The 27,642-nt window shown below is 31.3% G+C and overlaps 1 protein-coding gene across 1 annotated transcript in view; it reads left to right on the forward strand.

Annotated features, from left to right (window-relative positions):
• The window catches only part of PHIP (pleckstrin homology domain interacting protein), a 112,915-nt gene that overhangs the window by 22,547 nt on the left and 62,726 nt on the right, over positions 1-27,642 (forward strand). Inside the window, exons 6-14 of the mRNA XM_023533451.1 lie at positions 8,617-8,777; positions 19,992-20,213; positions 20,492-20,592; positions 21,830-21,900; positions 23,291-23,391; positions 23,485-23,525; positions 24,278-24,376; positions 25,141-25,294; positions 25,719-25,853. Coding sequence (XP_023389219.1) covers positions 8,617-8,777; positions 19,992-20,213; positions 20,492-20,592; positions 21,830-21,900; positions 23,291-23,391; positions 23,485-23,525; positions 24,278-24,376; positions 25,141-25,294; positions 25,719-25,853 — 1,085 coding nt within the window. The remainder of the gene's footprint in view (positions 1-8,616; positions 8,778-19,991; positions 20,214-20,491; positions 20,593-21,829; positions 21,901-23,290; positions 23,392-23,484; positions 23,526-24,277; positions 24,377-25,140; positions 25,295-25,718; positions 25,854-27,642) is intronic.

The raw sequence follows: 27,642 nt of genomic DNA on the forward strand, positions 1-27,642 counted from the left end.
AGGACCTTCTGCTATATATTTCAGGATTTCCTTATACCTTTTATTTGATGACAGTTAAATTGTTATAAGTCCTTGTTTCATGTCTGTATTCCTTGCTAGACTGCAGTCTCCAAGAAGGTAAGTACTGTCTTCTCTTTTTCTGTTACGTCCCGTAGCTCATACTTGGCCCAAATAGATGCTCTGTATATGTTTGTTGACTCAAAATTGAACGACTAAAATATTTGACATAAAACAAAACTTTTAACTTTTTAAAAAATAAATTATTATTAAAAAAGCTATAAAAAAACTCTAAAATATTTAAAACTGGAAATATACTATTGCTTTGTTTTCTGTTTGAAGTAGTATCAGAGTTGTTTACAGGAAAGAAAAGAGGAAGAATAATACCATCAAGTAATTGTACAGCCCTAGTAATTGTAATGTGTGTTTTTTTGTTTTGTTTTTAGTGCTTGTATTTGGGTCATGATATTTTTTGCTTAACTCTTTGAATCATCATAAGTTTATGTATTTTATTTCAGTTAGTATTTGTGTTCTCCTTTTCAGATGTTATTCATGTTTGTAGTATCTGCTAAATCTTAAAAATATGGTGTCTTTCAAATAGGAGGTACAACCAAACATCAAAATTGAGATTTGTAGAGATTGATAGCTACTGTGCATACTAATTATGTTGGTTACAGTAGTTAAATAAAGAGAGACCATCTCATGGGCGTTGTGTTGCCCAGGTGATTATTTCCTTTTACTCTTCTATTCTCTCTTATCTTCCCCCTCTTTTTGTAGACAAAAAGCTGATCACAGGATTATTTTTTTAATGTTACAACCCCCTCCTGTTTTAACTAAAGTTGGGACTTTTGTTCATTATAGTTCCTTTTATAGTGATTTATTTGACCTGTTCCTGTGTTGGTCAGTTAGTTATTGGTGCAGGTAATATAGAGACCAGATGGTGCTGTAGAAATAAACTAACCTGTGTTGAATTATTTCCAAGATTATCTCTGGCTCTCAAATAAATAATGACTACTTAGTTGTGAAGTCCTACTCATAACTATATTAGTAACTTCAGAAAAATTATTGTGGCAAGCTTTTCAACTGTGGCTCTAGTGAATTAAATGTTATGTGATTCCTTCCCAAATAGAATTGAGCCCGTATGTGTTCGATGTATGAGAAACAAAATTGATGGCCTTTTCTATTATTTTACGGCTTTCAAATCAAACCAGATGTGAAGTTTTGTAGCATATCATTTAATCCATTGTCAAATAGACAATAGTTTTTCTCTGTATTATAGTATACATTCAAATACTTTAATATACTTAATTGTTAAGGTTTCCTTTATAATTAAATTAACCTAAATTTCTTGCATTTTTATCCTTGGGCCTATTTTTCTTAGTCTTTGATTTTAAGTTAATCTCTTTAGACAATTTAGATTTTCCATATAACTCTTGAGTTCCTTTTGGTAAATTGAGCTATACTTTACTTAATTAAAAAATTAATCTGAACGAATATATGCTCAATGGAGAAAACTTGGAAAACAGAACAGCTCAAAAATAAGTCTGTCTCACTGGTTATCTGCGCTTAATACTTTGGCGTATTTCCTTTCAGTCTTTTTTTCCCTAATATATGTCTACCTAGCAAGCATGGTAAGAGTGCGCTCTTTGGAATCAGACTGTCTGAATTCAAACCTGGGCTTCACCTCTGGGAAAGTTACATTTTGTCCTTCAATTTTCTTATTGGTAAGGAATATTCCCTTATTGGGGATAATAGTAGTACCTACCTTAAAAGATGGGTGAGGATTAAATGAGAATATATGTAAAGTAACTTGAATAGTGTCTGGCATGTAGTAAAGTGCTCAATAATTAACCTTTTTTTTTTCCAAACTTGCCACATGTGTTATATAGCCCTTTTTCTCCCCACATTGTGTATTAGATTGTATTTTGACATTTACACACATTGTTAATTACAGTAGTAAGCCTTTTTCTGATATTAGATTCTCGAAGTCTCCTGCAAGAACCTCTTTCTAGTACTGAGCCCTGGTCACTTTTCTCTTCATGGCCATCTTCTCAAGGTGTTTGGCTCCTGGTATACCATAACTTCTCTTTTTGTGACTTGTATAACTCTTTTTTTGTGACCCCCACAGTCATATCTCCTTTTCATTAGAACATTTTTGTGGTTCTTTAAAATGAATACAATTGTGTAATTTTATGCCTTATCAAATACCTTATACCACACAATATATTTGATAGAAATTCTGAAATTATCACCATATATAGACAATTATTTAGATTTGGAATGAACTTGGAAGGTCATTTCTATTTAGAAATTGCCCTCTGAGTGCTTGGTCATGGATATAATATTATTTTGTTGAGAAAACTACAGTCCACCCTTCTTATCCATAGGTTCTGCATCCATGGATTCAACCAACCTCGCTGGATCAAGAATAGTGGAGGGAAAAAGAGTTACGTTGTTGCTGATGTATACTGTGTAGTTACCTATGATGGTAGCATCTTTACTGACCATGTACAGACTTTATGTCATTTACTAAACAAAACAGTATAACAACTATTTACATATCATTTATATTGTATTAGGTATTGTAAGTAATCTAGAGATGATTTAAAGTATATGAAAGGGTATGTGTAAGTTATATGCAAATACTATGCCACTTTATGTAAGGGACTTGAGTATCTGTAGGGCATCCTATAACTAATACCCTGTCTAAAGGGATAAATCAGTTAGGAATTTGTTTTCATGTGTCTTGGTTACATGTTTGTCACTATTTTTTTGTAGTTAACTCAGGTTTAGTTTTACAGGTTTTCAAACTCTTATATCATAGTCGAGTTATTAATCCTACATTTAGAAAGCCTTTATTAACACAGATCATGGAGAATAAAATTAAGCCTAGGTACTGATCATCCAGAATTTACTTAACTCTTTTGTACTTTAATTGAGGAACTGTTTATGTAGTTATCGATTATAAATTATAACTACTTTTGCATTTTACTTTCAGAAACTGAGAGCTTTCCGATTGTTTTTTTTTTAAACCAGAATCACAGAATAAAATTCGTCAAAATATAGTGCAAAAATGAATTTAATATAAATTAGTTAAAAAACTTTTCTAGTAAAATACTCATTTCTTATTTGAGTACCCCTTTTTGTATCAGAAAAAAACCCAAGTTGTACTAAGATACCTTCTGAGTTACATATATTATATTTTCTTTGCCTCCTCATCTAATTCTTCTACTGGCACAAAAATTGATTCTCCAGGTTTTGGAATCTACAGCCACATGATTCCTTCTCCTTGCATTCATTATGCCGCCAGCAGGGCTCTGCTTTCATAAGCTGGTAGAAGTTGTAGGCACTAGTTCTGGGACCTTCAGTTCTGATTATTAAGGAGGAACAGCTTTCTTAGAATGGAATACACATCGTATAGCATATTATATTGTTCTTAAAGGTTAAAAAATGACAACAAAAACACTAACCTCTGCATTTTTTTGTTAATTCATAGTAATTAAATTTTTTTTTCTCAGCTCATCTTTTTAAATAATGGTTAATTTTGATCTTGGATAATTTATTGTAGTTGCACCATGAGTCCTTGTCCATTTTACAAAGTCTTTAGCAGGAGAAAAACTTTTAAACATTTTGGAGGGAAGTGATGGCATTTATGTTTCAGTTCTTTCTTATTTACAGAGATTTTATTATGTATTTTTCTGGCATCTTCAAAAAGTAGTTAACGATGTTTATTGCAGATGCTCTTTTCTGGCAACTACCTGTTTTTCCCCATGAAACTTTTGGTTCACATGGTACAGATTTGTTTAAGGGGAATAACTAAGGCAACTTTGATTTTTCTTATTTTTTTCTAAAATAGTCTACATTGAAAACTTGCTCCCAGCTGTAGGAAGAAAGCATCATGTTCCTGGATAGAAAGATGTTAGTTATTTATATGTGAATAAAATTAAAGTTATATTTCCAGCAAATTTATTTTCAAACTTTTTAGTGATCGAATAAGGTAATCAATTATTAAGACACCTTAAAATGGATATATAATTAAGAATAATAGCCAGATAAAACATCATCATCAATTATAAAGTTAAAATTTTGGTATTGGCATATAAATAAATATAAATTTTGACCTGGTATAGAAATAGATATGATAATTTATAGTTTAATGGGCTAGAGAAGGATTAGTAAATGAAAAGGCTGGATGGGACAAACGGTTGATTATTTGGAGGAGAAAAATATCTTTAGAGACTCACCTCAAGATATATACTAAAGCTCCAGATATATTGAGTTAAGTGAAAAAATTAAATCACAAAAAAGTAAAAGAAAGTGTAAATGGATATTGTACTCTTGGCTGGTAAGAGGACTTCATATTAAAGCAATAGAAGAAATTACAAAAGAAAGGAAAAAATATTGATAGAATTAACTATGTAAAATGTGTGAAATCATGAGATGTCAAAAAAGGCAGCATAATATGAAAGCAAAGTATATTGTGGAAAAATGTTTCTAGAAATATAACTGGAGAAATTGAAGTTGAGAGAGAGTAACTTGCTTGAAGTCAAGTACAATGTCAAATTTGAACACAAGTATATTAAACTTAGAGCCTAGCTCTTATTTCATTAAGGAATATAGCATAGCTGTTAAAATGCTGTTTATGGGGAAAATCTTTGCAGGATTTTAAAAGCAATTGCTTTAGATGACAGAATCATGGATTTTTATTTGTTCTTATTTTCTACATTGAATACACTAATATTATGATTAGAAAAATCAGTTCTTGAAAAATAACTAGGTGTGAACTAGGAAAGTGACTTGTGGAGGAATTTGATTTGTCATTCTACTGTCTTGAGAAGTAATAGATAAGAACCCATTGGCTGGATTATGTACAGTTATATTGGTCTTTAAGAAATCATGGCCTTTTGTTTAACTTTAGTGATTAGTTAGTTTTGTAGACCTGTATACATATACTTTGTTTCAGAGACTTTTCTGAATGATTTGCTATGAATGACACTTGTCGCTATTTGCTCCTTTTCTCTCTTCAGACTTTAAAGAAACATATTTCAAATGCATGACAGTGATTTCTGGGATGTTTATTTCATTTACTGGTCTTTTTACTCAGAAATTGAATAAATATATTCACTTCTCCAAATTAAATCCATTGAGCAGGACAGTTGAAATAAAGAACTATTTAGAGATATTTTGCTTCTATAATCTGTATGATAAAAAAGTCCTTCATTTTTGTTTTATTCTTAAGCCTAATTGTTTTATTCACATGTAATTTATTCATTAAATTCACCAAATATATATTGATTATCTAAGTGCCAACCACCATTGTCAACTCTTAGGCTAATCAAAGGAACAAAACGTAAAAATCTTGCCCACATGGAGCTTATTATGTTGTTGTGGGGGAGGCAGGAAATAAACATGAACATAGTAAGCAAATAAATACATAGCACCAGGTGATGAGTGTTAGAAAAAGAACATTTATAGAGCTACATAAGGGTGCATTAGGAATTGTGAGTGGTAGTAGGGAATGGCTTGTAATTTTCAATGGGCTGACCAGATTAGGCTTTGTTAAGAAGCAATAAGACATCTGAGAAAAGACTTGAAGGAGGTCAAGGAATTAGCCAGCCATATGTGGGGTGATATTCTAACCAGAGGGAGCAACCAATGCAAAAAACTCTAAATTAGGAGCATTCCTGATGTGTCAGAAGGATGGGGAAGATTAGAGGTGGCTGCAGCAGACCAAGTTAAGGGAGAGAAGTAGCAGGTGAGGTCAGAAAGGTAATGGGAGACAAGATTATTCAGGGCCTTGGTAGACCGATGTGTTAATAAGTTTAGTGTTAAATGAAGAACATTGCAGTTTTGAGCAGAAGAGTCATGTTGCAGGGCGACCAGTTAGGTTGCTTTTGCTATTCACTGGTCTTACTAGAGGAGGTGACATTTTAACTGGTCTTGAAGGGTAAGAAATAATTTGCCAAGTGAAGAAAATAGAGATTTGCTTTGTCAGGCTTATTTTGAGAATATTTCTCATCGCCATACTTATGAAAATAAATGTACTTTTAAACCAAAGCCATATATGCTACTTGATTTTTTTTAAGGTTAAACTATTATAATCTCATATAAAGAACTTATTCCTTTGCGAGCTCTTATATCTGTTTAACCATGCTCATTTAGAAAATTGATATTCTAGTTTAATAAAATTTAAGTTCTATAATCCAAGAGACCTTTCTTTTTTACTCAATCCAATTCGTCTATTAACAATTTCTTTAGAAAGTGAATAATTGCCATTTGCCTTTCTGCCATAAAACTATAAATTAAATCATCTTGTGTATCTTACTATTAACTAAGATTCATTTATATACTTTTTAATTTAAAAGGCTCTATACTCAGTTGTGAGAAATATGAATAGGACAGAATTTCTGTCCTTAAGGTACTTTAGACCTGGTAAGGAAGATAGACATTATTTATGTAAATGGTTTTGTAAAAGAAAATGTGAGTTCAGTAAACGAGAGTCCTAGAACATTCTTCTCTCTACCTTTGTAAAAATTCTCTCTCCAATCTGGTCAGGCCGTCTTCAAATACAACCTCCTCAATTGAATTTTAACTGTTGAACAGTACTTATATTTTCTTTTCTAACCCCTGTATCAAGTTCGAATTACCAGTTTATTACCTGGAAATACTACATACTGCTCTCTCTATAGGTCATGTGTTTTAGGACGGTTGTACAAGTTTGTAATTTGGTTGAAAGCAAGGTTTCTGCTAGGTACCTTCTTAGGATACATAGATAAGCATAACAAAGGGTAGTGTGGAATATATTTCTAACTATATAGTTCACTTAATGTTACGCTTCTGGAAAATTTTACTTAAAAAATTTGTAAAGTAACTGTGAAAGGGATACTCTTTTTTGCAGTTGACTCCCAAAAGAAAATAAAGATTTAATCCCAGTTTAGGTAAAGATTCGGTGAAAAATGTGTTTAAGAGAGCAGTAACATCTTTTTTCCTCTTTACTTAAGGGAAATATTTTTTGCATAGAAAATAACTTCATCAACTTTGTGATTTTTAAATGATCTTTATAACAAATTCATTTAAAAAATTCTGACATGTACAAGTGCTTGGTCATCATAAGTTTTGATATTGTAATTATCTTTAATCATTTTTCTATACCCGAATGATGTTAAATATTTAAATAAAATTTGACATTTTGAGAATTTTGTAAATTTTGGATGGAGGGAATCAAGCTGTCAATGTTCGTGTTCTGCGTCATCACTTATTTTCTTGTGGAACAGACAGGAGAGCCTGAGATGTCATTGATCTTTAGTGTTTAGATAACATTATTTGCATTCTTGTTGGGCAGGACAATTGATAACTGTGGTTTTGTGTGATTCTTGCTCTAAATCAGTTTGGAGCCAAAGTCCTAGAGGAGGATGCCTTTTACGAGGCCATTTCTGTGCATAAAGAAAAATGTATCAGAGCTTATTAGAAATTTATTGAATTACTGTTAACTTATTACATAACTAGCTGAAGTCTAAGCATGCATATTCACAATTGTTAAAGCTTCTTAGATATTCTTAGATGTTGAAGTATTGTTACATAGAATTTATTTGTTAACAGCAAGAGAGATACTCTACTGATATTCTTAATGATATAGCTGAGATAGTTGTAATTCATTAGCTTTAATTGCTAGACTAAATCTAGGTTATTAGTATTTGTAGATACATTTAATTTTCTTTGGGACTAAATTCAAGTGAAACTATGGTGCTTGCTATCCATCTAGTGCTTACTAGATGGCAGTCACAGTCAGAAAAAAGCCATATATTAAAAGATAATCTAAAGGTGAATAATGTGCCTGCAGATTAGTCAGCATATATTTATTGAGCACTTGCTTTATTCATAATTACCAGCATAGAAAATAAGTACAGTCATAATTTAGATGGAAGAGAACATTTTGGGCTGGAGTCAGCATATCGTGCTTTGGGGTAGAATATAAATTTCAGTCATTTCTTGAAAGATGGTTAAAATGGATGAGTGGCAAAAAGAGTACAAATAGGTTCCAGAGGAAGAATCATTATAGAGTTGTTTGGCAAGATCTCCAATTTAATTATTTTTTAAAATAATGCATTGAATCATTCCTCTGTCTTCATTTATTGCAAAATTTTTTAAAACATCATTTGACATGTCAAATTTAGAATTGTTCAGGAATTGCTAGTTGATGTAAAGTAAAAACGACTGGATCCAATTCTAACTGCTTTTGTCAAAAAACCTATCTGATAGGGTCCTTTTAAAGAAATAATATCATATAAAATCATTTTAGTTTTTAAAGAGCACTAGCCAGAGAATAAAGAAGTCTGAATTTTACTTCTAGCATCATGCCTTATTTACTTTGTGGCTTTAGATAGGTCATTTAACTGAATTTGTTTGTAAAATGAGGATAAAAGTGCCTAACTTAATTTATAGCAGGTGAAATAATGTGTTTTTATTGACTGTTTTGGAGATTTTTAACTGGGAGTCATCTACATTAGAAAGCATCTTTATTTTTACTAACATGTAAGAAATTAGAATATGTGAGTTCTTAAGAGATGATAGTTAAGAAAACTTCTGAATTATCCTTATTTTCCCCAATTTTCTTGGTAGCGGATACTTTGTTTTCAAGGAGGCTGAATGGGAAATACAGGCTTGAGCGACTTGTTCCAACTGCAGTATACCAACACATGAAAATGCATAAACGAATACTAGGACACTTGTCATCTGTGTACTGTGTAACTTTTGATCGAACTGGCAGACGGATATTTACTGTAAGTAATTTTTAAAATATCTTAATTCATATGTGGAATTGAAGAAATATTGCTTATAGTTGAACTTCAAATAAAACCTTTTTTTTTTTTTTGTTTTAATGGAAAACTTGAAATTTAGGTAATTTAGATTATTAAGCTTTTACCTAAGGCAGGACTTTATCCAAGTTTGGAAAGTTCCTGAAAGACATGTTATAGCACAGTCACAGCTATATTATAATCCTATGTTATGGGTAATCCATCCTTATATCAAATATGCAGTTTGATGTTTCGTAAAATGTCGTATCATAATTTTAATTCTAAACCAAGAGCATTTACAAAGTTTGTTAAGCAAATTAGAAGAGATTATTAAATATATCTTTTTATATTATCTGTAGAAAACCACTTGCTAGTCTATAGGAAATTTCTCTTAAAATAGTAATAGAAAAAATTCTGAGTATATTAAACATGTTTTGCTTATTACCTTTTCTCCGTAACACATCATTCTTTAATATATCTGATGTTGTATTCAAAGAAGCTCTTGGAGTTTATTTGTTATTGTTTCTCGTAACTCGTTGGAGAAAAGCACAGCTTTTCAGCTTTAAGTGAGATAATTACTTTGGGAAATATTTCTATTTTTAGGTGTCTTAACTATTACATTCACTAAAGGTAATGCTTACCACACTAATATGGTTGTACTTATAATTAAATACTACCCTGTGAGCTGAAGGTAATGCATTCATTCACAAGGCCCTTAATTTTCTTTGAAATTAGAAAATGGGAAATGGAGGTTAAAATGGAAGTTCCTATCTATGCCTTTGAAGAGAACAGCTGCAAATTTTATGCAGTTGAGACAATTATAGATTCCTCTTTTAAGTAAACATGCTTGTAAACTGAGACTTATTTTTATCTACTTCTTTTCTACTTATATACCCAGTCATCTGTAAAACAGCTAAACAACAGGATGTGGGAAAAGATTCTTATACATATCTATTCCTTGGCTGTAATCCACTTCAGGCATTTGCAGATCATTTTCTACCTTAGTATTCTCTCCTTGCACCTTCTCTTTTATCTCTATTGTTCTCTGTGAAGCAAAATGAAAGTGAAATTTTAAAAATTTCTGACAGGTTATTATTTTCAGAATGGAGAACAGGTATCTATCTCTATTTGCTAAAGTGTTTGATATATCTTCAACAGTAATTTGCTCTCAAATGGTAATGGAAAATTACATTTAGCTTTTTAAGTTCAATATACTAATATTTAAATTCAGCTCTCAATACACAGTAAATTTGGCATCTCTAATGTTTAAATGAATTCTTTTAATAATAGTAATAAACTGAAATAATGAGAAAGAAGCATTGCATTAGTTTTGTACTTCATGTTGGTGAGTATAAAGTTATGCCATTGCATTGAGATTGTAAAAGACATATATAACTTAATTTTTGATGTTCGTAAAATACCTTGTGGGAATTCTTTCTTTAAAAATGATAGAGATGGTAAACATTTGGTTATATACTTTGTGAAGCCTTGTATGTGTTTTGATTTGAATTAGGTATGTAATCCAGAGTTTTTTGAGAGGAAATGCAGTTGAAATAATAATGCCTCTGCTGTCTCATGAGTTTAGTTACAGTGGTAGGTACAGATTTGGAAAGAGTCCCACTGTGAACCAGCCATTAGGAAACTTGTCACCTTGTTTTGTAAATAAAATTTTGTTCAAATACAGGCATGCTTAGTTTATGTATTGTCTAAGGTTGCTTTTATACTGTAACAGCAGAGTTGAATAGTTATGACTGTAAAACCTAATATAATTATTATTTGGCCCTATATAAAAAAAATTGCATCCCCTGTTCTAGACGTATAATTCTGTTTTTAAGAGCATTTGATTTAGGGAACAGGAATGATGTGTGAAGAAGCTATTGTCAGATTATTTTCCTTTAGTTGAAAACACATAAATAAAAGTCAGTCTCGTTTGTAATTTTTTATTGATGACTTGCAGTTATGGATTTCAGAATGTTACATTGTAACAAGAAATGCTAAAGTATAAGCACTGTTATTTAAATTTTTCTTGTATTTTTATGATTATCACCTTAAGTGGCAGGTAAGGTACATATGTGTTCATTGTTATACTACTTTATAAAGTGGGATGACTGGTGAGTGTTCTCTCATTCCACTGGGAACACACTAGCCACTAACTAAATGCTTTGAAAATCAGTCTTGAAAACTGGTAAGATAAGGCTTTAGGGATAGTAGATCATAATTGACCGATAAAAGTTTCCTGTGAGAGAGCACACTGTTGTTATTTATTGGAAGAACAATAACAGACCAACCAGTATTTCCTATTTATGTATTTGCTATCTTAGGACCTTGCACATTTATTACTAAAGTTCTTATGTAGATACATTTGAAAGCTTTTTCCAAGGGACTAATGCTCTTGAGTTCTTTCTGAGTAGGAACAGCTAGAGGCAGTATATATACATAGCACTGTGATTAAGAGCATCAACTTGACATTAGGGGGCTCTTGGTTCAACTGACAGCTTTACTACTTCCTTGCAGTGCAGTTTGGGCAGATGACCTCACCCCTTTGATCTCCAGTTTCTCATAGATAACAGTACCAACCCACAAGAGTTTTGTCAGATTAAATGAAATAATTCATATAATTTGTATGGTACAAGATATACAGTAAGCATTCATTAAGTTTTACTTGCTGCTGTTAATTTTATAGATTTAAATAAATTTTATCCATTTTCTTATCCAACTAAAATCTTATTTATAAATGCTAAACAAGGTTTAAACTGAAGTTATTGGAATTGATAGGAAAATTTACCAATACTTTGTACTAGAATATTTTTAATAATAGATGTTTCCCAGTAGAGTAGTAATGTTAGGAACCCAGGGAGAGAGATAGCATAATTACCAAGTCAGACTTGCTCTCTAATTCTTAGTTTTGAAATTTTTGTACATGGTTTCAGAATCATTGCCTCAAATAGTATTTACCAAAGAAAAGCAGAGTTAATTCTCTCAGGTGTAAGCCATTCACTCAAAATACGAGAGTACGTTGAAGACCATATAAGATTTTCACCCCCATTTCAGAAACAAAATATATCTCTTTTTTCAAATAAAGGCAAAAGAGCAAAAAATGTTTTTCATAAATACAATAAGTTGTAATAAAGACTGTGAGGTTATGCATTCCTTTAACAAACCTCAATCTTTTAGGAGCCACTGTTCTAAACACTTAGGATATAGAAATGAAAGATATAGTATCTATCTCTGGAAAGTTCACAGATGGTCAACAGACAATATTGATACAATGTGGTAAGATAGAGGCTGCAGAAGATAGGTGTAGGAGAGAGGTACCTAATCCAGTGTGTAGTAGGAGATATGGTAAGGGAAATTTACTAGAGAAGTGACACCTAGGTTGAGTTGAGCTAGATGCTGCAGACTTAGAGAAAGGCATTTATAAACTTTTGGAGAACTTAATGTGCAGATTGTGTATTGTTCATGGCAAAGAGTAAATGTGGACCATCATTAAGCAAGAGCTAGAGATGTTGGAGCGGGACGAAATCAAGATCCTTTTGTGACGTATGAAGGGGAGTGGGTTTCTTTCCTGAGAGCAATGGAGAGAAAACGACAAATTTAGACAGAAGAGTGAGTAGAATTTCTCTTTAAGGATCCCTTTGGCATTATTAAAGAAGATAGATTGAAACTAAGTCTATATACAGAGGAATTGGTTCTGGCAGTGATCCATGAAAGAAATCATCAGGGCTTGAACAGAGCCACAGTGGAAGTAGGGATGGAATTAATAGATTAAAAGTAGAATCTCTAGGATTTAAGAAATTGACTTGAATATAAGGAGGAATAAAGAAGGGACAGTTTAGGATGACATGTTTTAACTTGTGTTACTGGTTAGAAAGTCCAGTCACTTTGGGTATAGATGTAAGTGGAGAAGTTTGTGAGGGTGAGACATGTTGAATTTGAGATTCTCTTGCAGAAAGCCAAATAGAAATGCTCAGGCAGTGGGAGCCCAGAAGAGAGATCTAGGCTAGGAGATTCAGCTTGGGGATCATTGAATATGGAAATCCTCTAAATTATCTCACATGTATGTAAGAAAAGAAGGCTGAAACTTCAACTTTTAAAGCAGCCAAAGACAAGGAGAGCTGCCTAAGAGGCCAGAGAACAAGAAAAGAAGTGGTGTCTTGAAAGCCAAGTATATAGTATTTCATGAAAGATCGAAACCAACAGTAAAATTAGAACTGAAAGGCATCTTTTGGATTTGGCAAGGCTATTAATGACCTTGACCCAAGGTCTGTATTTATGTGTTTTGAGGACATGAAACAGAAAGCCTAAGGAAGTTTTCCAGATTGAAGAAGGCAGAAGAGACAACTAAATGTAACGTGTTGCTGGATGGGATCCTGGGCTTAATAGGAAAAGGGAAACATTGTCAGGATAATGGACAAAATTTTAATGGGGCCTGAGAATTGGATGACTATTTAATCAATATTGATTCCCCAACTTACATAGATGTCTGTCCCTGTTTTAGAGGAATAAATTCAGAGATGTTTAGAAGTGAAGGGGCAGCATCAAGTATGCAGCCTATTCTTAAATGGTGCAGAAAAAGACTAATGGTAGTTTTGTTTTTGTTTGTGTGTATGTGCGTGTGTGAGATAGAGAGCGGGGGTGGAGGGGCGAGAGGGAGAGAGAGGGAAGGAGAAGGGGGGACTAGATAGGAAGAGTGAATGTAGTGAATTGTTAACAGTTGATGAATCTGTGTGTGGAGACAGGAAGACATCAGTACTATTGAAAACTCAGTTTGAAATTCAAAAATATTTTTTTAAAGTGCATGGGAGGTATTGTAGGGGTGATGGTGAATATTCAGTAAGTTTGTTAGTAATGGAAAGCAGAGCTAGAATATGATAATTTATAGGAAGATAAATTTTTGAAAAATTGTGTGAGTAAAGGGGAAAGACCTAGGAGAGCTGACTTAAAGATGTGAAAGATAATTGATATGCAGTGGTCTTTAAAGAGGATAGGTAGATGAATAGTTGAAGATGGAATATATAAAGAGCAGTTTATTTTGACTATTTAGGAAGATGGGTTCACAACAAATAGATCCTACTTGTCAATGTGAAATATTTTATCTGCTAAGAGTCTTAGTTAAGAAATGGGATTAGATTCTAGAGGTGAGTGATAAAGCCTGGTGACGGGAAAAGAGTGATGAATACAGACCAGTTAGAGATAAAAAAGATTGCTGACTAGTCCTAGCCTCCCTAATAAATAGAAGATTCACAGATTTACAATGTTGCAGATTTAGTATGCTTATCTGCTTCTCCATAATGGTACTTGGCATCTGGGAGCAGGATCAGTGCAAGTGATGATTAGATTGATAAAGGATTAGTCATTGGTGGTTTAGGTGCACAGGGAGTGAGAAAATTGGGCATGTGTTGAAATGATTGACACTGAAGTTTAGGGTAATTTGTAAGGGAAATGAAACAGGTCTGATAGATTGTTAAGAAAGATTGGTCTTTTCTTGAAAAGAAAAAAAATTGAACTAAATTTAAATTGTAAGCAATTTTTAGCTGCCTGAAGAGTAGGGTACGTTTTAGCTTGGATAAGAAAATGACATTGTAATATACATGGCGTTTTTAACATTTAATTCTGTTGTAGTGACATCAAGAGGTGAAATCTGACTTATAAAGCTATATGGTATTAGCAAGAGAAATTAGAATTTTCCTTGTTGCTTCTGCCAAAGAATGCCATATTCCCCTAAGATATTATAAGTTTAAAAACTATATAATTTCATTTATTTTCATGTCAAAGCAATAATCTTTGGTCTTCACGATTGATGCTTCTCTTAGGGAAAGGTTTACAGATCTGCTTTATAATTTTAACGTCATCTGAGGAGAAGTAACCTGTTGTAATGTTTCCAAGTGTGTTGCAGTGTTCTGCTTACAGAAGTCAACCATTTGTCATTTATACTCAATCTTATCAAGTACGTTCTTCATCATTGAACAGTTCACAGAGTTGTCACCTCTAATCTTAGCTTTTAGTTAAATAAAGAAATGCATAAGTAGTTCAATTAAACCCTTTAAAATTTGCCTTCCAGAAGCTATTAAATTTTGGGGTTATAGACTTAAATTTTGCTTTAGTTTCTGTACACAAGTAAAGCGATTCAGAACCCTCTGTCTGAAGTTGTTTCATAATGTTTTCAATGTTATACAAGTAGATAGGATATTTTTTCTAGATTTTAAGGAGAATTTTAATTCTCAAGGGCATGATAAAGTAGGAAGCCATGTTAGCTTTTTTTGAATAATAGAAGCTTTTTCTTTTTTCTTTTTTTTTTTAATAAAAAAGTAAATTACAGTATTAGATCCAGTTGTATGCTGGAAGGGATGGTCATTGGTGCCACTGTCTCCATAGTCTACCTAAAAATTAAAAAAAAAAAAAAGATTCTGGAGTAAGTTTTCTTTCTCTGTCCTAAGCTAAAGAGCATGTTGCTTTTCTTAAAGGCTCAGGGTTTTATCATTATGTATATGGCTTCTTTAGGTGTGGTGGTGAAATAAACAAATTTATAGGTATTCCAAAGTAAATTCTTATCTTATGCTTAGGCAAATCTAAGGTTTATTTAAGTCCTGCTCTCTTGTACCAGGCCTTTTCACAAATAATTTCTAGACTGTTGTTTTTTCAAGATAGAGATAATGTACTTTTTTCAACTTCCTTGGCTTTGTCTTTGCATTGACAAGATGTCTTGAATTAAAAAAAAAGGAAAAAAAGCATTGTAAATTTGTCATGTTTTGTTTAAGGATTAAAGCTAAAGCTACATATTTTTGTTATAATTTTCTTTAGTTTGTGCTAGGTTTGATAACATATTAATGAACATTATTTCACAGTAATTATGAGAGTTTTTACATTATTGAAAAATGAAATTAGTGATCAACTGTTGTCTTGTGTTTGTTTGATATTAAGAACTAGCTTAATATTTTAATTTGATTTAAAAATGCATTCCAAAGAAGCGTATTCAGTTTTGCACTTAGCTAACTCATGGATTTCTTAAAGCTTAATGTGGCTAAAATAGTATAGTTGGCCATGTCTTGTCTGCTTAAAATTCTTCAGTAGCTACCAGGTTAAATTCAAACTTCTTTTCTTTTTTTTCAATTCAAATCTTAACAGGAATTTAAAACTATTATAGTCTTCCTCAGATAAAACCTTTTCAGTTAATTTTTTCTTATTTCCACTTATAGTTTGTACTCCCAGCTTTTCTCACCTTGCCAATCCCACTCCAGTCCTAGCAGCAATATCTAGATGTTATTCAACAGAAATGACTAATTTGTTTTCCTTTAGGCATTAGAGCTTTGTTGAAAAATTTTGTCAGCTGAAGTTTTTCTAAAATCATGTTAATTTTAGCAGGACTTTCATTGTTGCTCACAGACTCCTTTTCTTTTTTCTTATTGCTATTATTCCACTGTATTTCTAAACTATTTTTCTTTTTGGTTCCTTCTTTTGTTTTCTCCTTTCTGCCTTTTAGGAAATAATCCTTAGATATTTGTTTTACTTACTAAGGTTAGAATCATCTAATTTCTTTCCTGTTTACTTTAAAATTACTATCTCTACTATGCCTCTCTCACCTTCCTACATCTGAGAAGCCTATGTGTTCTTTCTAGCCAAGGACAACCTAGATGCTTATTATGTTGTTGATCTCATCCCTTTCATTATTCACATAACATAGCATTGCTTTTATTTTAATGTCCATAGCTCTTTTTTAACATTGTGATCGAAAGACTCTAGTGTCCTACTCTGATTTATTATTGACTTTACTGACATTTGAGGTAGGCTTTTGGAAAGAAAGTCTCAATTCAGAAATTTTCCTTTATAGTTTGTAAAGAATTTAAAAAGAATTTTATGAATTTTTTATGTATCCTTTTACATTTAATTTAAACACATTTATAGTGCTTTTAAAAATGTTTTCCCGGTAAATTTTTATTCTGCAGTCCTTTTCAGTCAATTATTTATGTGTATATATTTCTGATAGTAATTTAAAAATAACTTAGTTGAATTTATCAGATCATCTTTAGTTTCACATTCCCATAAAAATAAGTGATCACAGTAAATGCTACATGAAATAGAAATTGCTTAAGGTACTTTTAGAGTACTGTTTGAATTCTTCTAGGGAGCAGAGGTGAGGATGGAGACAGCATACTATAGGGTCCTGGAAGAGGATAGTGAAGAGAGATTTCTCTGAAAGGGCAATCAAAGATTTCTCTTCTGCAGTTTATTGGAAGAAAAGAAAGGTTGATTGGGATAATAGACACTTGGAGAAAATGTTCATAGTGTTTTTTTGTTTTTTTTTTTAAATCACTTGTCTAAATAGAACAAAATTGTTAAGTAATATTAAATTGATGAGATTACTAACTAATGAACTCAATAGGAATATAGGGGGATTTTTGGTTTTAATTGGTAAATTAAAACTTTAGGTTTTAATTGGTAAAAAGTTGCTGGAGGTTTATTTTAGATCACAGGTTTGCCACTGTTTCAGTAAAGTCGATATTTTGGTCAAAAAACTGGATTTTTTTTCCCCTATTAATATGAAAAATATGTGAAGCATCTTCTATAGTAGAATGTAGAGCAAAGTCTTATTTAGATATATAAGAACAAAATAAGTTATATCAGTACTATGAAGCATAATGAGATCTCATAATTTTACTTTTTTCATGTATTCTACCTGTATTGGCATAATTAAAATTTTATTTTTATTGTAAATGTAGGTCAGAGCCAAATATTGCTTTAATTTTTAGAAGATAAATTAAGTGAATAAATTGACCTAATTTGTGGAATTTAGAGAAATTGAGAGTTGAATGAATGATTTAAAGCTTTTTTTTTTTTAATTCAGCAAATACTTAGGGTACTTCCCATGTAGTACCAGCTTTCTGGAAGTCATAGTCTAACACAGCTCCTTTATTTCCCACAGATAGAAGTAATATAATCATCATCCATTTAATGTTCCAAACAACTGTTGTATCCATCTCTTCTGATTGTTCTTTTTTATAATAATCTCAGTTTTATCACCCGTTCTCTCCTGCCTGTATGATTTTAACAACTTTCAACTGATCTTCTACTTTCTAGCCTAATTCACATTGATGCCAGGATGATCTTTGGAAAACATAAATCTGATCCTGATATTTACCTATTTATTGATAACCTTAAGTGATCCCCATTTTATATCTTATTTCTTAGTATATCATTAAAGGTCCTTAACAGTTTTTTCCTGACTTCAGTATATCATAAAAGGTCCTTAACAGTTTTTTCCTGACTTCATCCTCATGCCTTTACCTCATACTCTAAGTTAGCTTACAGACTACCTGCAGTTTCCTGAAGTATTCATATTCACATTTTTATGCCTTTGATCATACTTTTCTCTTTAGTTGCCATACAGAATATTTGTTCTTTAAAACTGATAAGAATATTATTAAAATAAGAATAAGAATAAGAATACTACCACCAACAAAACTATGGTAGATAGTCCACATATGGCTTTTAATATGTACCAGGCATTCTTCTTTCATTTACTCATTTAGTTTTTGCAACAACCCTATGAGGTAGGTACAAATAAGAAAACTGAGGCATAGGAAACTTGCTCACTGTCAAGCATTTAGAAAGTGGTAATGACAGGTCATGAACCCACACATTTGACCCTAAAGTCTGTGCTCTTAAGTTACTATACTACATTGCCTCTTCATGTGTAACACTCTTAAGTATTACTGCTTCTGGATTTCTCTCCATCTCTCTAGAAAAACAGGCTGCTCCTTGGCTTGGATCTCATCTTTATAGCACTTAGGATATGTTATTGCACTTATGCATTTCTGCTTTGCTTAATAAGGATAGGAATACTGTATCTTTGCATCTCATTCTTGTATCTCCAGTGTTTGGCACATATTTTAATTGCAAGGCAAATGGATACATGAATGCATGAATCACCAAATTTTAAAAGTGGAGGAAACTTTAGAGATCATCCAATTTAACCTTATTTCATAGGTGAAGAGCCTAAGATTAAGTGAATGTGATGGTAATACCAGATTTTAGTGTGGATAATTTACCAAAGTTAAGTTTTATTACTAACTAGACTTTAGTGGTTGGTAACCTATTTAATTTGCTTCAAAGCTCAATCAGAAGAACTGGTTTATAGTTAACTGAAAATATTCTAGGTTGTGTTGGCAGAGTCTGTTTTGGGTACAGCATTTAACATGTTCTGTTAATACTGTGTGATCATTTATATGTCGTATCTATTATCAGATTGAAGCAGATAACTTGTCTGTATCATTCGCTTTTATAGATCCTCTAAATACTTTCTAATGTCAAATATAATGGTGCTTTTTAAAAAAATTAGATTGGACGATTGTAAAGAATTTTAATATATGCAACCTTTGAAACCCGTTGATAACTTTTGAATTTGGGGAATGGATATATGAAGTTAATGATAATCTGTACTTTTTTTAATACTTAAAACTTTTTAATAATGAAAAATAGAGGGACTAAAGAGAGATTGGGAAAAGATTATAAACTTAAAGCTATAAGATAAATAAGGAAAATTAGAGAACAAAGAATAAAAATAAAGCCTAGAAGTTCTAATCTCTGGCTGTGTGAAATCGAAATGTTTATTTGTAAATACAGATATTCATAACAGTTTTTTGCTGAGCTTATGCTGCTGTCGCAAAGTAAAGTTTATGTATTTTTATTGCCTTCATACAGATAAATTTTTTCCTGATAATTGGCTTCAAGTGATTTTATATGTATTTAGCTGAAGATCAGTGATGGGAAACTCATTCTTTTTATGTTTTTAGCTTCCTAGGAGAAAAAGTCCCAAATGAGCTTTCTTTCATTTTCAGCATTGTATATTTCAATTGTTTTGCAATTATAATTTTGTTTTGCTACTTCAGAAGTTTATATTTTCAAGATTTCTGTTAGAGGTTACCGTAGATGGTGGGTAGGAAATACAGGTAAATATTAGTTGTTGCTGAAATCTTCCTTCACCTGTTAGATTTGGGCACATGGATATTTTTTATAAGTGAATAGTTTAATAAAATAAAGAGCCTTATGTAGAAGAAGATTCCTAACACAAGTATTTAACATGTTTCACTACTTAAAAATACAATTTTTGGGAAGTGGACACGACATGATTTCTTTATATGTGTTAATATTTTGAATTAAAATTTAGAAAGTTAATTCTATTAATATTCATTCTGATTTAAGGGTTCTGATGACTGTCTTGTGAAAATCTGGGCAACAGATGATGGGAGATTATTAGCTACTTTAAGAGGACATGCTGCTGAAATATCAGACATGGCTGTAAATTATGAGAATACCATGATAGCAGCTGGAAGTTGTGATAAAATGATCCGAGTCTGGTGTCTTCGAACATGTGCGCCTTTGGCTGTTCTTCAGGGCCACAGTGCCTCTATAACATCACTACAGGTAGTTGTTTTAATCCCTCTAAAAATCCTTTTTGATTATAATCTAAAGTAAATTTTAAGAAATCACTTTTATAATCTATTGTAGAAAGCCAACTAAAACGAAAGGAGTATTTCTGTTTTCTTTATAAATACACGGACTTTAATTAACTTGGTAGTCATGACTATCAACTCTGGGCATTTTCTAATTCTGTTATTGATGCTATTTGTATGGTGAAAATGGGTTTATTATTTGGACTATGTCACTCTTGTAAAGATTTTTTTTCTTTGATTGTTTTTCAGTTCTCTCCATTGTGCAGTGGCTCAAAGAGATATCTATCTTCTACTGGGGCAGATGGCACTATTTGTTTTTGGCTGTGGGATGCCGGAACCCTTAAAATAAAGTGAGTTGCTCTTTTATTTCATGGATGTGACATTGAAAACATAAATGTGTTTAATTTAATGGTTGAAATTGCAAAATTTATAAAGTTAACAATAGGAATAAATTTAGTTTTTCTTCTTAAGTAAATAACATTCATTTTGACTCTTCATTGACATTGACCTCTTTCATTTCTATGCTTCCTTTTTTCTTTTCATGCTTCAAAGAAAGTTTTCTCATGTTAACATGTTTGTTTCTTTCCTCTTTTCCTAGCCCTTGCTCTTTCCTTCAAAATCTACCTGTTTTATTACCACTCATTTTTTCCTCTAAATGATCATTGGACTGAAACCACTCTATATTCGATTACTATGGATTGTGAAAGTTGTACAGTGCACTCTGGTTAAAGTTGAAGGTTCTAATTATTTTTGTAAATTTCCCCCAATCTGACAAAAACTAGGTCAAAAAGTATATTAAGTAGGGCTTTAAATGTGATCACTGCATTGGAGCATCCCCAGTGCATTGCATATGTATTGAAGCTGGTATCATGTAAAATCTCTAATTTTTTTCTTTAATATGGTCGATTATAACATTGAATATTTAATGCCAGTAGTATTAACATAAGACATATAATCTAATACAATTATACAATTAATGTAAATATTTTATCTATTTTATATAGATCACTATTTTGAATGAACATTATAGTTGATATGAGTCAAACAGTCTTAAGATTTTCACTAGGTTAAGAGTAAGATTCTTATTTTTTGGAGTCTTACAAGACATTTTATCACAGTAGAAGATAAAGAGAGATATTTAATTAATAATGTCTAATACTGAAAAAGTTAGGTTATTGGTGGTATACATATACCACAGAGGCATCACCTGTTTTGTTAGTGTGTTCATGTTTACGAATGATCTATTTCCTTATTTATATGTGCAGTCTATTCTACTTTATCAAAAACTGAGAACCTGTTAAATTTCATTAGAGTGATTGCAACTAATAACTACAGTCTGGCGTAGCAGTGGCTTTGGGCTTGTTTTATGGGTGGATTGTTGTGTAATCAGGAGCTTCTACAAAATCTAGAGTTTCCACAGGATCTGCTGATCGTGACACATAATGATTTTGAACTTGTTTTTAGGAAGGGAGCCATCTGTTGCTTATTTAATGCTGTCCTTCGGTGATTGTTTTTTAAAACAGCTGATTTCTGGTGTTGTTAGTCACTTTGGGATATTTTTAATTTGTTTATTTTTTTGTATTGTAGTCCGAGACCTGCAAAATTTACAGAGCGCCCTAGGCCTGGAGTTCAAATGATCTGTTCTTCTTTTAGTGCTGGTAAGATTTAATTCTCCCTAATTTTCCACTTAAAGTTGTACATTAGAAAGCTTCTAATGGAACACATAAAATTTTCGAAAATATTTACTGTTGTAATATAAGTCATATACTCATACATATGCCAAAAGATGGAAATTAATTTAGAAATATTCAAACTTTGCTAGAGTTTAATTTATATACTCAAATGACTAATATTTTTCTTTAAGAAGATCATATGCTGTGGTAGAAGAGAGTAAATAGTTTCAAAATTTATTCCGTTGAAGAATAAATCTTCAAGTAGTTACCTTGCTGGAAGAAAGATATTTTGAATTTGCTTTATATTTTTGTGGATTTTGGAGGTGTCTCATAGCTAAATAAATTTGATTGATATTTGTACAACTTTATTAACTACTTTGCTCCATATTGTTCTTATTTGTTCTTTAAAAAGGAGCCGTATAACAGTGCTGACATTTCCAATTAAGTTTTGAGTTTATGCAGCAGTATTTTGATTGGATATTAGAGTCTTTTTAAACAAATTATGTTCTGGAGATTTGAATTGAATTGATGAGAAAATGAAATGAAACATGAATAGATTTAATATTTAATGTTCCTGATACCGGTTCCACATTTATTTCCAGTTTTACTTTATCTTTTCATTTCATAATTGTGGATAGCAGTAGTACCTAAGATAAGTGATTGCAAACTGATGACATGAATCTATTTTTGCCATATTAATATTTAAACATGTTTAATTTCTAACTTCTGGATTTCCACTGTTACTTCCTTGTCAATAACACAAAAGTCATCACTATACATTTGTTCACAGTACTCTGAATGCAATTTTATATAGCACTGTTTTCAACACTATAGAAGAGTGGTGATTCCAAGGAGAGAGTAAATTGAATATACAAATAACTGTAATGGAAGGTAGAATATATGTGCTACAAGACAAAGGTCTTAATGAGAGTTCAGAGGAGAGCAAGCTCATTTGATTGCAGCACTTGTAAAGACAACTTACTGTGAAGGTGTTGGGCCCTAAAAGTTTGATAGAATTTTAAAAGATGGGAAATGGGACAAGAGAAGGACTTCAGGAGTTAAAAGGCATGTTTTCTAGTAAAGATAACTATTAATTTTAATATGATAAGATTATAAAATCGGTGAAATCATTTGTAGTGGAAAGCTTTACTTCTGTAAATATTGAAAAATTCATCATAGTCAAAGCCATGTTAACAAACTTCTTAATTAGATTCAGGTTAGATGTATTCCATACTTAGGATAATTAGGAATAATTTTAGAGTAAAGTATTAATCATTCATTATATATTGTGGTAATCTTGCTTGCATTGCATTATCTCATTTTCAGAGATTTTGCAATTGCGTTTTACTCATAAATATTTGCTGTTATTTTTCAGGTGGAATGTTTCTGGCCACAGGAAGCACAGATCATATTATTAGGGTTTATTTTTTTGGATCAGGTCAGCCAGAGAAAATTTCGGAATTGGAGTTTCATACTGTAAGTATGGGTGAAAAGAATTAAATTAGTACAATTTAAATGAGCCTAACAGTTTATATTCAGGATCCTCTTTCTTTGTCTGTTTACATATAGGACAAAGTTGACAGTATCCAGTTTTCCAACACTAGTAACAGGTAAAATAATTATTTTTATTTGTCAAATTTAATTCCAATTTTAAAATTATGAAATACAGTTTTTATAGTCAGATTTTAATTAGAATTGTATGCAAATTAACCACCTAAAATAAAGATCTCGACCAGTTATACTGAAAAGTAAATATAGCCTTCACATGCATGTGAACATGTTTATGTTTTATTTGTAATAATGTTAATTTATTTGGCCACTTTTAATAATAGGGACTTTTACCCACCCTGTATATTTCCTGTATATATCAAATTCTGTGGAAGCTTTTAATAGAGATTAGAAATGTATCACAATGTAATATTTGAGGCACAAGTGTTTGTTGATGATAAACTTAGATGACATTGTATAAATTTTTGCATGTTGTTTTAAAATGAAAGAAAAATATTTCTAAGTACCTTGTGTAAAACAAGTCATGTTCATTAATACTGAGTGGAAAATCAGTACTTTTTGGAAAATATCGATTCTGTTTCTAAAGTAGTAAATAGTAGCCTTGGATCACTTTTGAATGTTATTTTGAGACTTAGCCATGCATATTAGAATATGTGTATGTAAAAATTTTAAAACCTATTAAGTTTCAGAAGTTCTTAGATTTGCGGAGAATATCTGATAGAATAATCTTTAATGTATTAGAATGCTGTGAAAGTAAAGATGAGTGCTATCTTTTTTAGAATATTGAAAAGTATAGCTACATTTTGATAAAACGTGTGATTTTTCTTTGGGGGATGGGCTCCTTTTAATACAGGTTTGTAAGTGGGAGTCGTGATGGCACAGCGCGTATTTGGCAGTTTAAACGAAGAGAATGGAAGAGCATTTTGTTGGATATGGCTACTCGTCCAGCAGGGTAAGAGATCAACTTTGAAATAATATATAAATATAGATAGATCGTTTAAAGTATGCTATATTACAGGTTGCTGTGACTCAGCCTATAAAAGTATATATTATAATCGATGTTAAAATGATTGTAGTAAATAGAGGTGCTATTGTTGAAAGGCTTTAATTTTTATGAAATGATTTTCTGAAATACTCAAGAAGACCTGCTGCATTAATGACTTTTTCAATTCAGTTTTGTTAAGGGGATGATAGTACTGTAAGAATAGTTGTAGATTTCACTCCTTTTTTTAAAGCAGAACATGTTATGATGTTCCATCACAAAGGGGTGATGTGGTATATCCAGTGGTTTTCTCCAGCCAAAAGAAATTGTTATAACTCTTAACCGTTAATTTGGTCTTACTATCACTTTTTTTCTGTTGGTATTTGTGTATAGTAGTCTTGGATGGGAGAGCAAAGCAGTTTTAGGGTATTATAGCAGCAGTAAAAGATGGAGAGTGTGCAGCATTACCGTTCATGGGTCCAGAGTTAAAGCAGTGATATTTACTCAGAATTATTCTATCACTAAAGGCTTAGCAGTGCTGGAATCCTGGATTTGCTGACTCAGTGCAGTGATTTTTTGCCATCATTCTATATTTATTTAAACTATTTTTAATTATTGTTAAGTGATAGTTATGTTAATAAATATAAATTATAAGAAAATACATTTAGGTTTTTGTCAAACTAGCATTTATAAATAATGTCAGTTTAAACAAATACTGCTTCCATCACTTTTAGCCAAAACCTTCAAGGAATAGAAGATAAAATTACAAAAATGAAAGTGACAATGGTAGCATGGGATCGGCATGACAATACAGTTATAACTGCAGTTAATAATATGACCCTGAAAGTTTGGAATTCTTATACCGGTCAACTAATTCACGTCCTGATGGTGAGAAAAAAGATCAGTTTTTATTTGGTATAATTGAAACATTGTAGAATGTATTATTTTCATTGAGGAATAAAGTCTTTTATGTTAGCTAAAAACTCTACTTGCTAGATGAGTAACAGGTCTTTTCAGGAGATTGGAAATATTTTAAAAAGCAGTTAAACAGGTTTGATTTAATATAAATACTTGCTGTTTCTTAGTATGTAGGGCTGCATCAGTAGTATTCTCAGTTTTCACTAAATGATAGCAGAGCCCTGGACAGTGATATTGGCTCAGTGTCATTATTATACATTGATAAATATGAAGATTTTTGCCACTTTAATGACTTAAAACTCAAATTCTAGAAATGTTTTCATAGTGACATTTAATTGAATTTTCTATATTTTTTTGATATTTATAATTCTTTGTTACTTCAAAAATATTTCAGGGTCATGAAGATGAGGTATTTGTTCTTGAGCCACACCCATTCGATCCAAGAGTTCTCTTTTCTGCTGGTCACGATGGAAACGTGATAGTATGGGATCTGGCAAGAGGAGTAAAAATTCGATCTTATTTCAATATGGTAATTATTAGTCTCTTCATAACTGTTAAGATTTGGGGACTCCTTGACTCAGGTACTCTGCATATCACAAAGGAAATCCATTTAAGAATTGGTTCAGACATTATTTTGACTAAGTTTCAAAAAATTACTTATTCCACCTTTTTATTTAGATGCTAAATTTAAAAGAAAATTAAATGTACATAATAAATACATGAATATTGTGATAACTAAGCTAGTTTTTAAAATAGTTTAACAGCGAAACTTTGATGAGAAACTCACAAATAAGATACAATATAAATAAGACAAGTTTGGAAAACTATAAGAAGGAATTATAATAAATATATTGTAAATAATATATTTATTATTGTATAATAAATGTATTGTGTTGTACTTCATTAGTTATCCTGTAGTACAACAATTTAATTAAAATAATATACATTTTAAAATTAAAGCCAAAAAATCAGGCATTCTTGCCTTTTATCAAGTTAGAGTATGTTTATCAAGTTATGTTAGATATTTATTTGGAATTAAGCCTTTTTTCCTCCATATTTTGCTTCTTATATAGTATTTTAGTGTATTTTGCTGAATATTTGAATTGCAGTGGTTTATTATCACATCCACCTTACTTTGCAGTGTTTCCACTCCTCTCTAACCACCATATGAAGTGTAAGGTGCTCCTCTAATACTACTGTTAAATTACTTCTTTGTCTGTATATCAGTGATATTTTTCAACAAAGGGAAAAAAGCATGTGTATACTAGTTTAGCATGTTTAGATTTTTCAAAAATCAGTGATAGAAATGTCTGGTAATAATAGAACAATTAATAGTGTCTGATCAGAATTTTTTGCAAAAATATTTTTCACAAAGCAATCTTGTGAAATATGGTTTATGAAAAAATTTTATGAAAGTGATTCTATACTTAATAATAGTAGTTTCTTCTATATAGTAAGAAGTAATTAATAGAAACAATTTGAGGGAAGAGTTAGTAAAAATAAAAGGAATTCTTATTAGTGAAGGAATTTAACTGTCTATCAATATGCCTTAGTATACAATAAGGTAGGAAATAAGATTTGTTAAATCGTTATTTTTCTAAAAAGATTTAATTATTTGGAGTATAGCTGTTAGTGATGGATGGATTTCCTTAGTGATTATATGTATATAGGAGATTTTTTAAAAGCAAATTTTTAAGTATGCTGCTAAAGCATTTTTTTCTTGTTTTCTATCCTTGTGTTTCTGGTTTGCTGCTTTTTTGCGCCATCTCTGTTGAATAAGAAAACTAGTCATTTTTCAGTTTATCTTTATAGTTTCAAAAGAAGACAATTTGTAGCCTATACATACATTAGTGACTTTAGTAATTTTATATTTTCAAAGGGCATTGGTGTATTAGTAGACTGTTTATGGGGAAAGTTTTCTCTCATACTTGAATACTGCTTTCACCCCAAGTTATAAAGGTGCATTTTTTCTCATCAGGTAAGTCAATAACACTAATATTCTACCTTATTAGTAGATATGAAAATTACAGCACCTTGAGATTGAAGTGATTTATACTTAGACTATTATAGATTAGTGTACAACCAGGAGTAGAAGTCAGCCATATTATATTGTATGCTCTTTGAAATTAGCTAAGGGGTTAGTTATATTACTGCCTTAAACATTTTTTATTATTTAATGAGTTTTAGATAAGGATTATTTTTTCTGCTCTTTTTGAATAAGAGATAGAAAAATAAACGGCAGAAGAAACAAATCTGTATAATAAGTAGTAATGGATAGTATCCACAGAATCTTCAAATTGCGAGAAAAATAGAATGTA

The sequence above is a fragment of the Pteropus vampyrus genome, unplaced genomic scaffold (genome assembly GCF_000151845.1).
Source record: "Pteropus vampyrus isolate Shadow unplaced genomic scaffold, Pvam_2.0 Scaffold102, whole genome shotgun sequence".
In the NCBI taxonomy this organism is placed as follows: domain Eukaryota; kingdom Metazoa; phylum Chordata; class Mammalia; order Chiroptera; family Pteropodidae; genus Pteropus; species Pteropus vampyrus.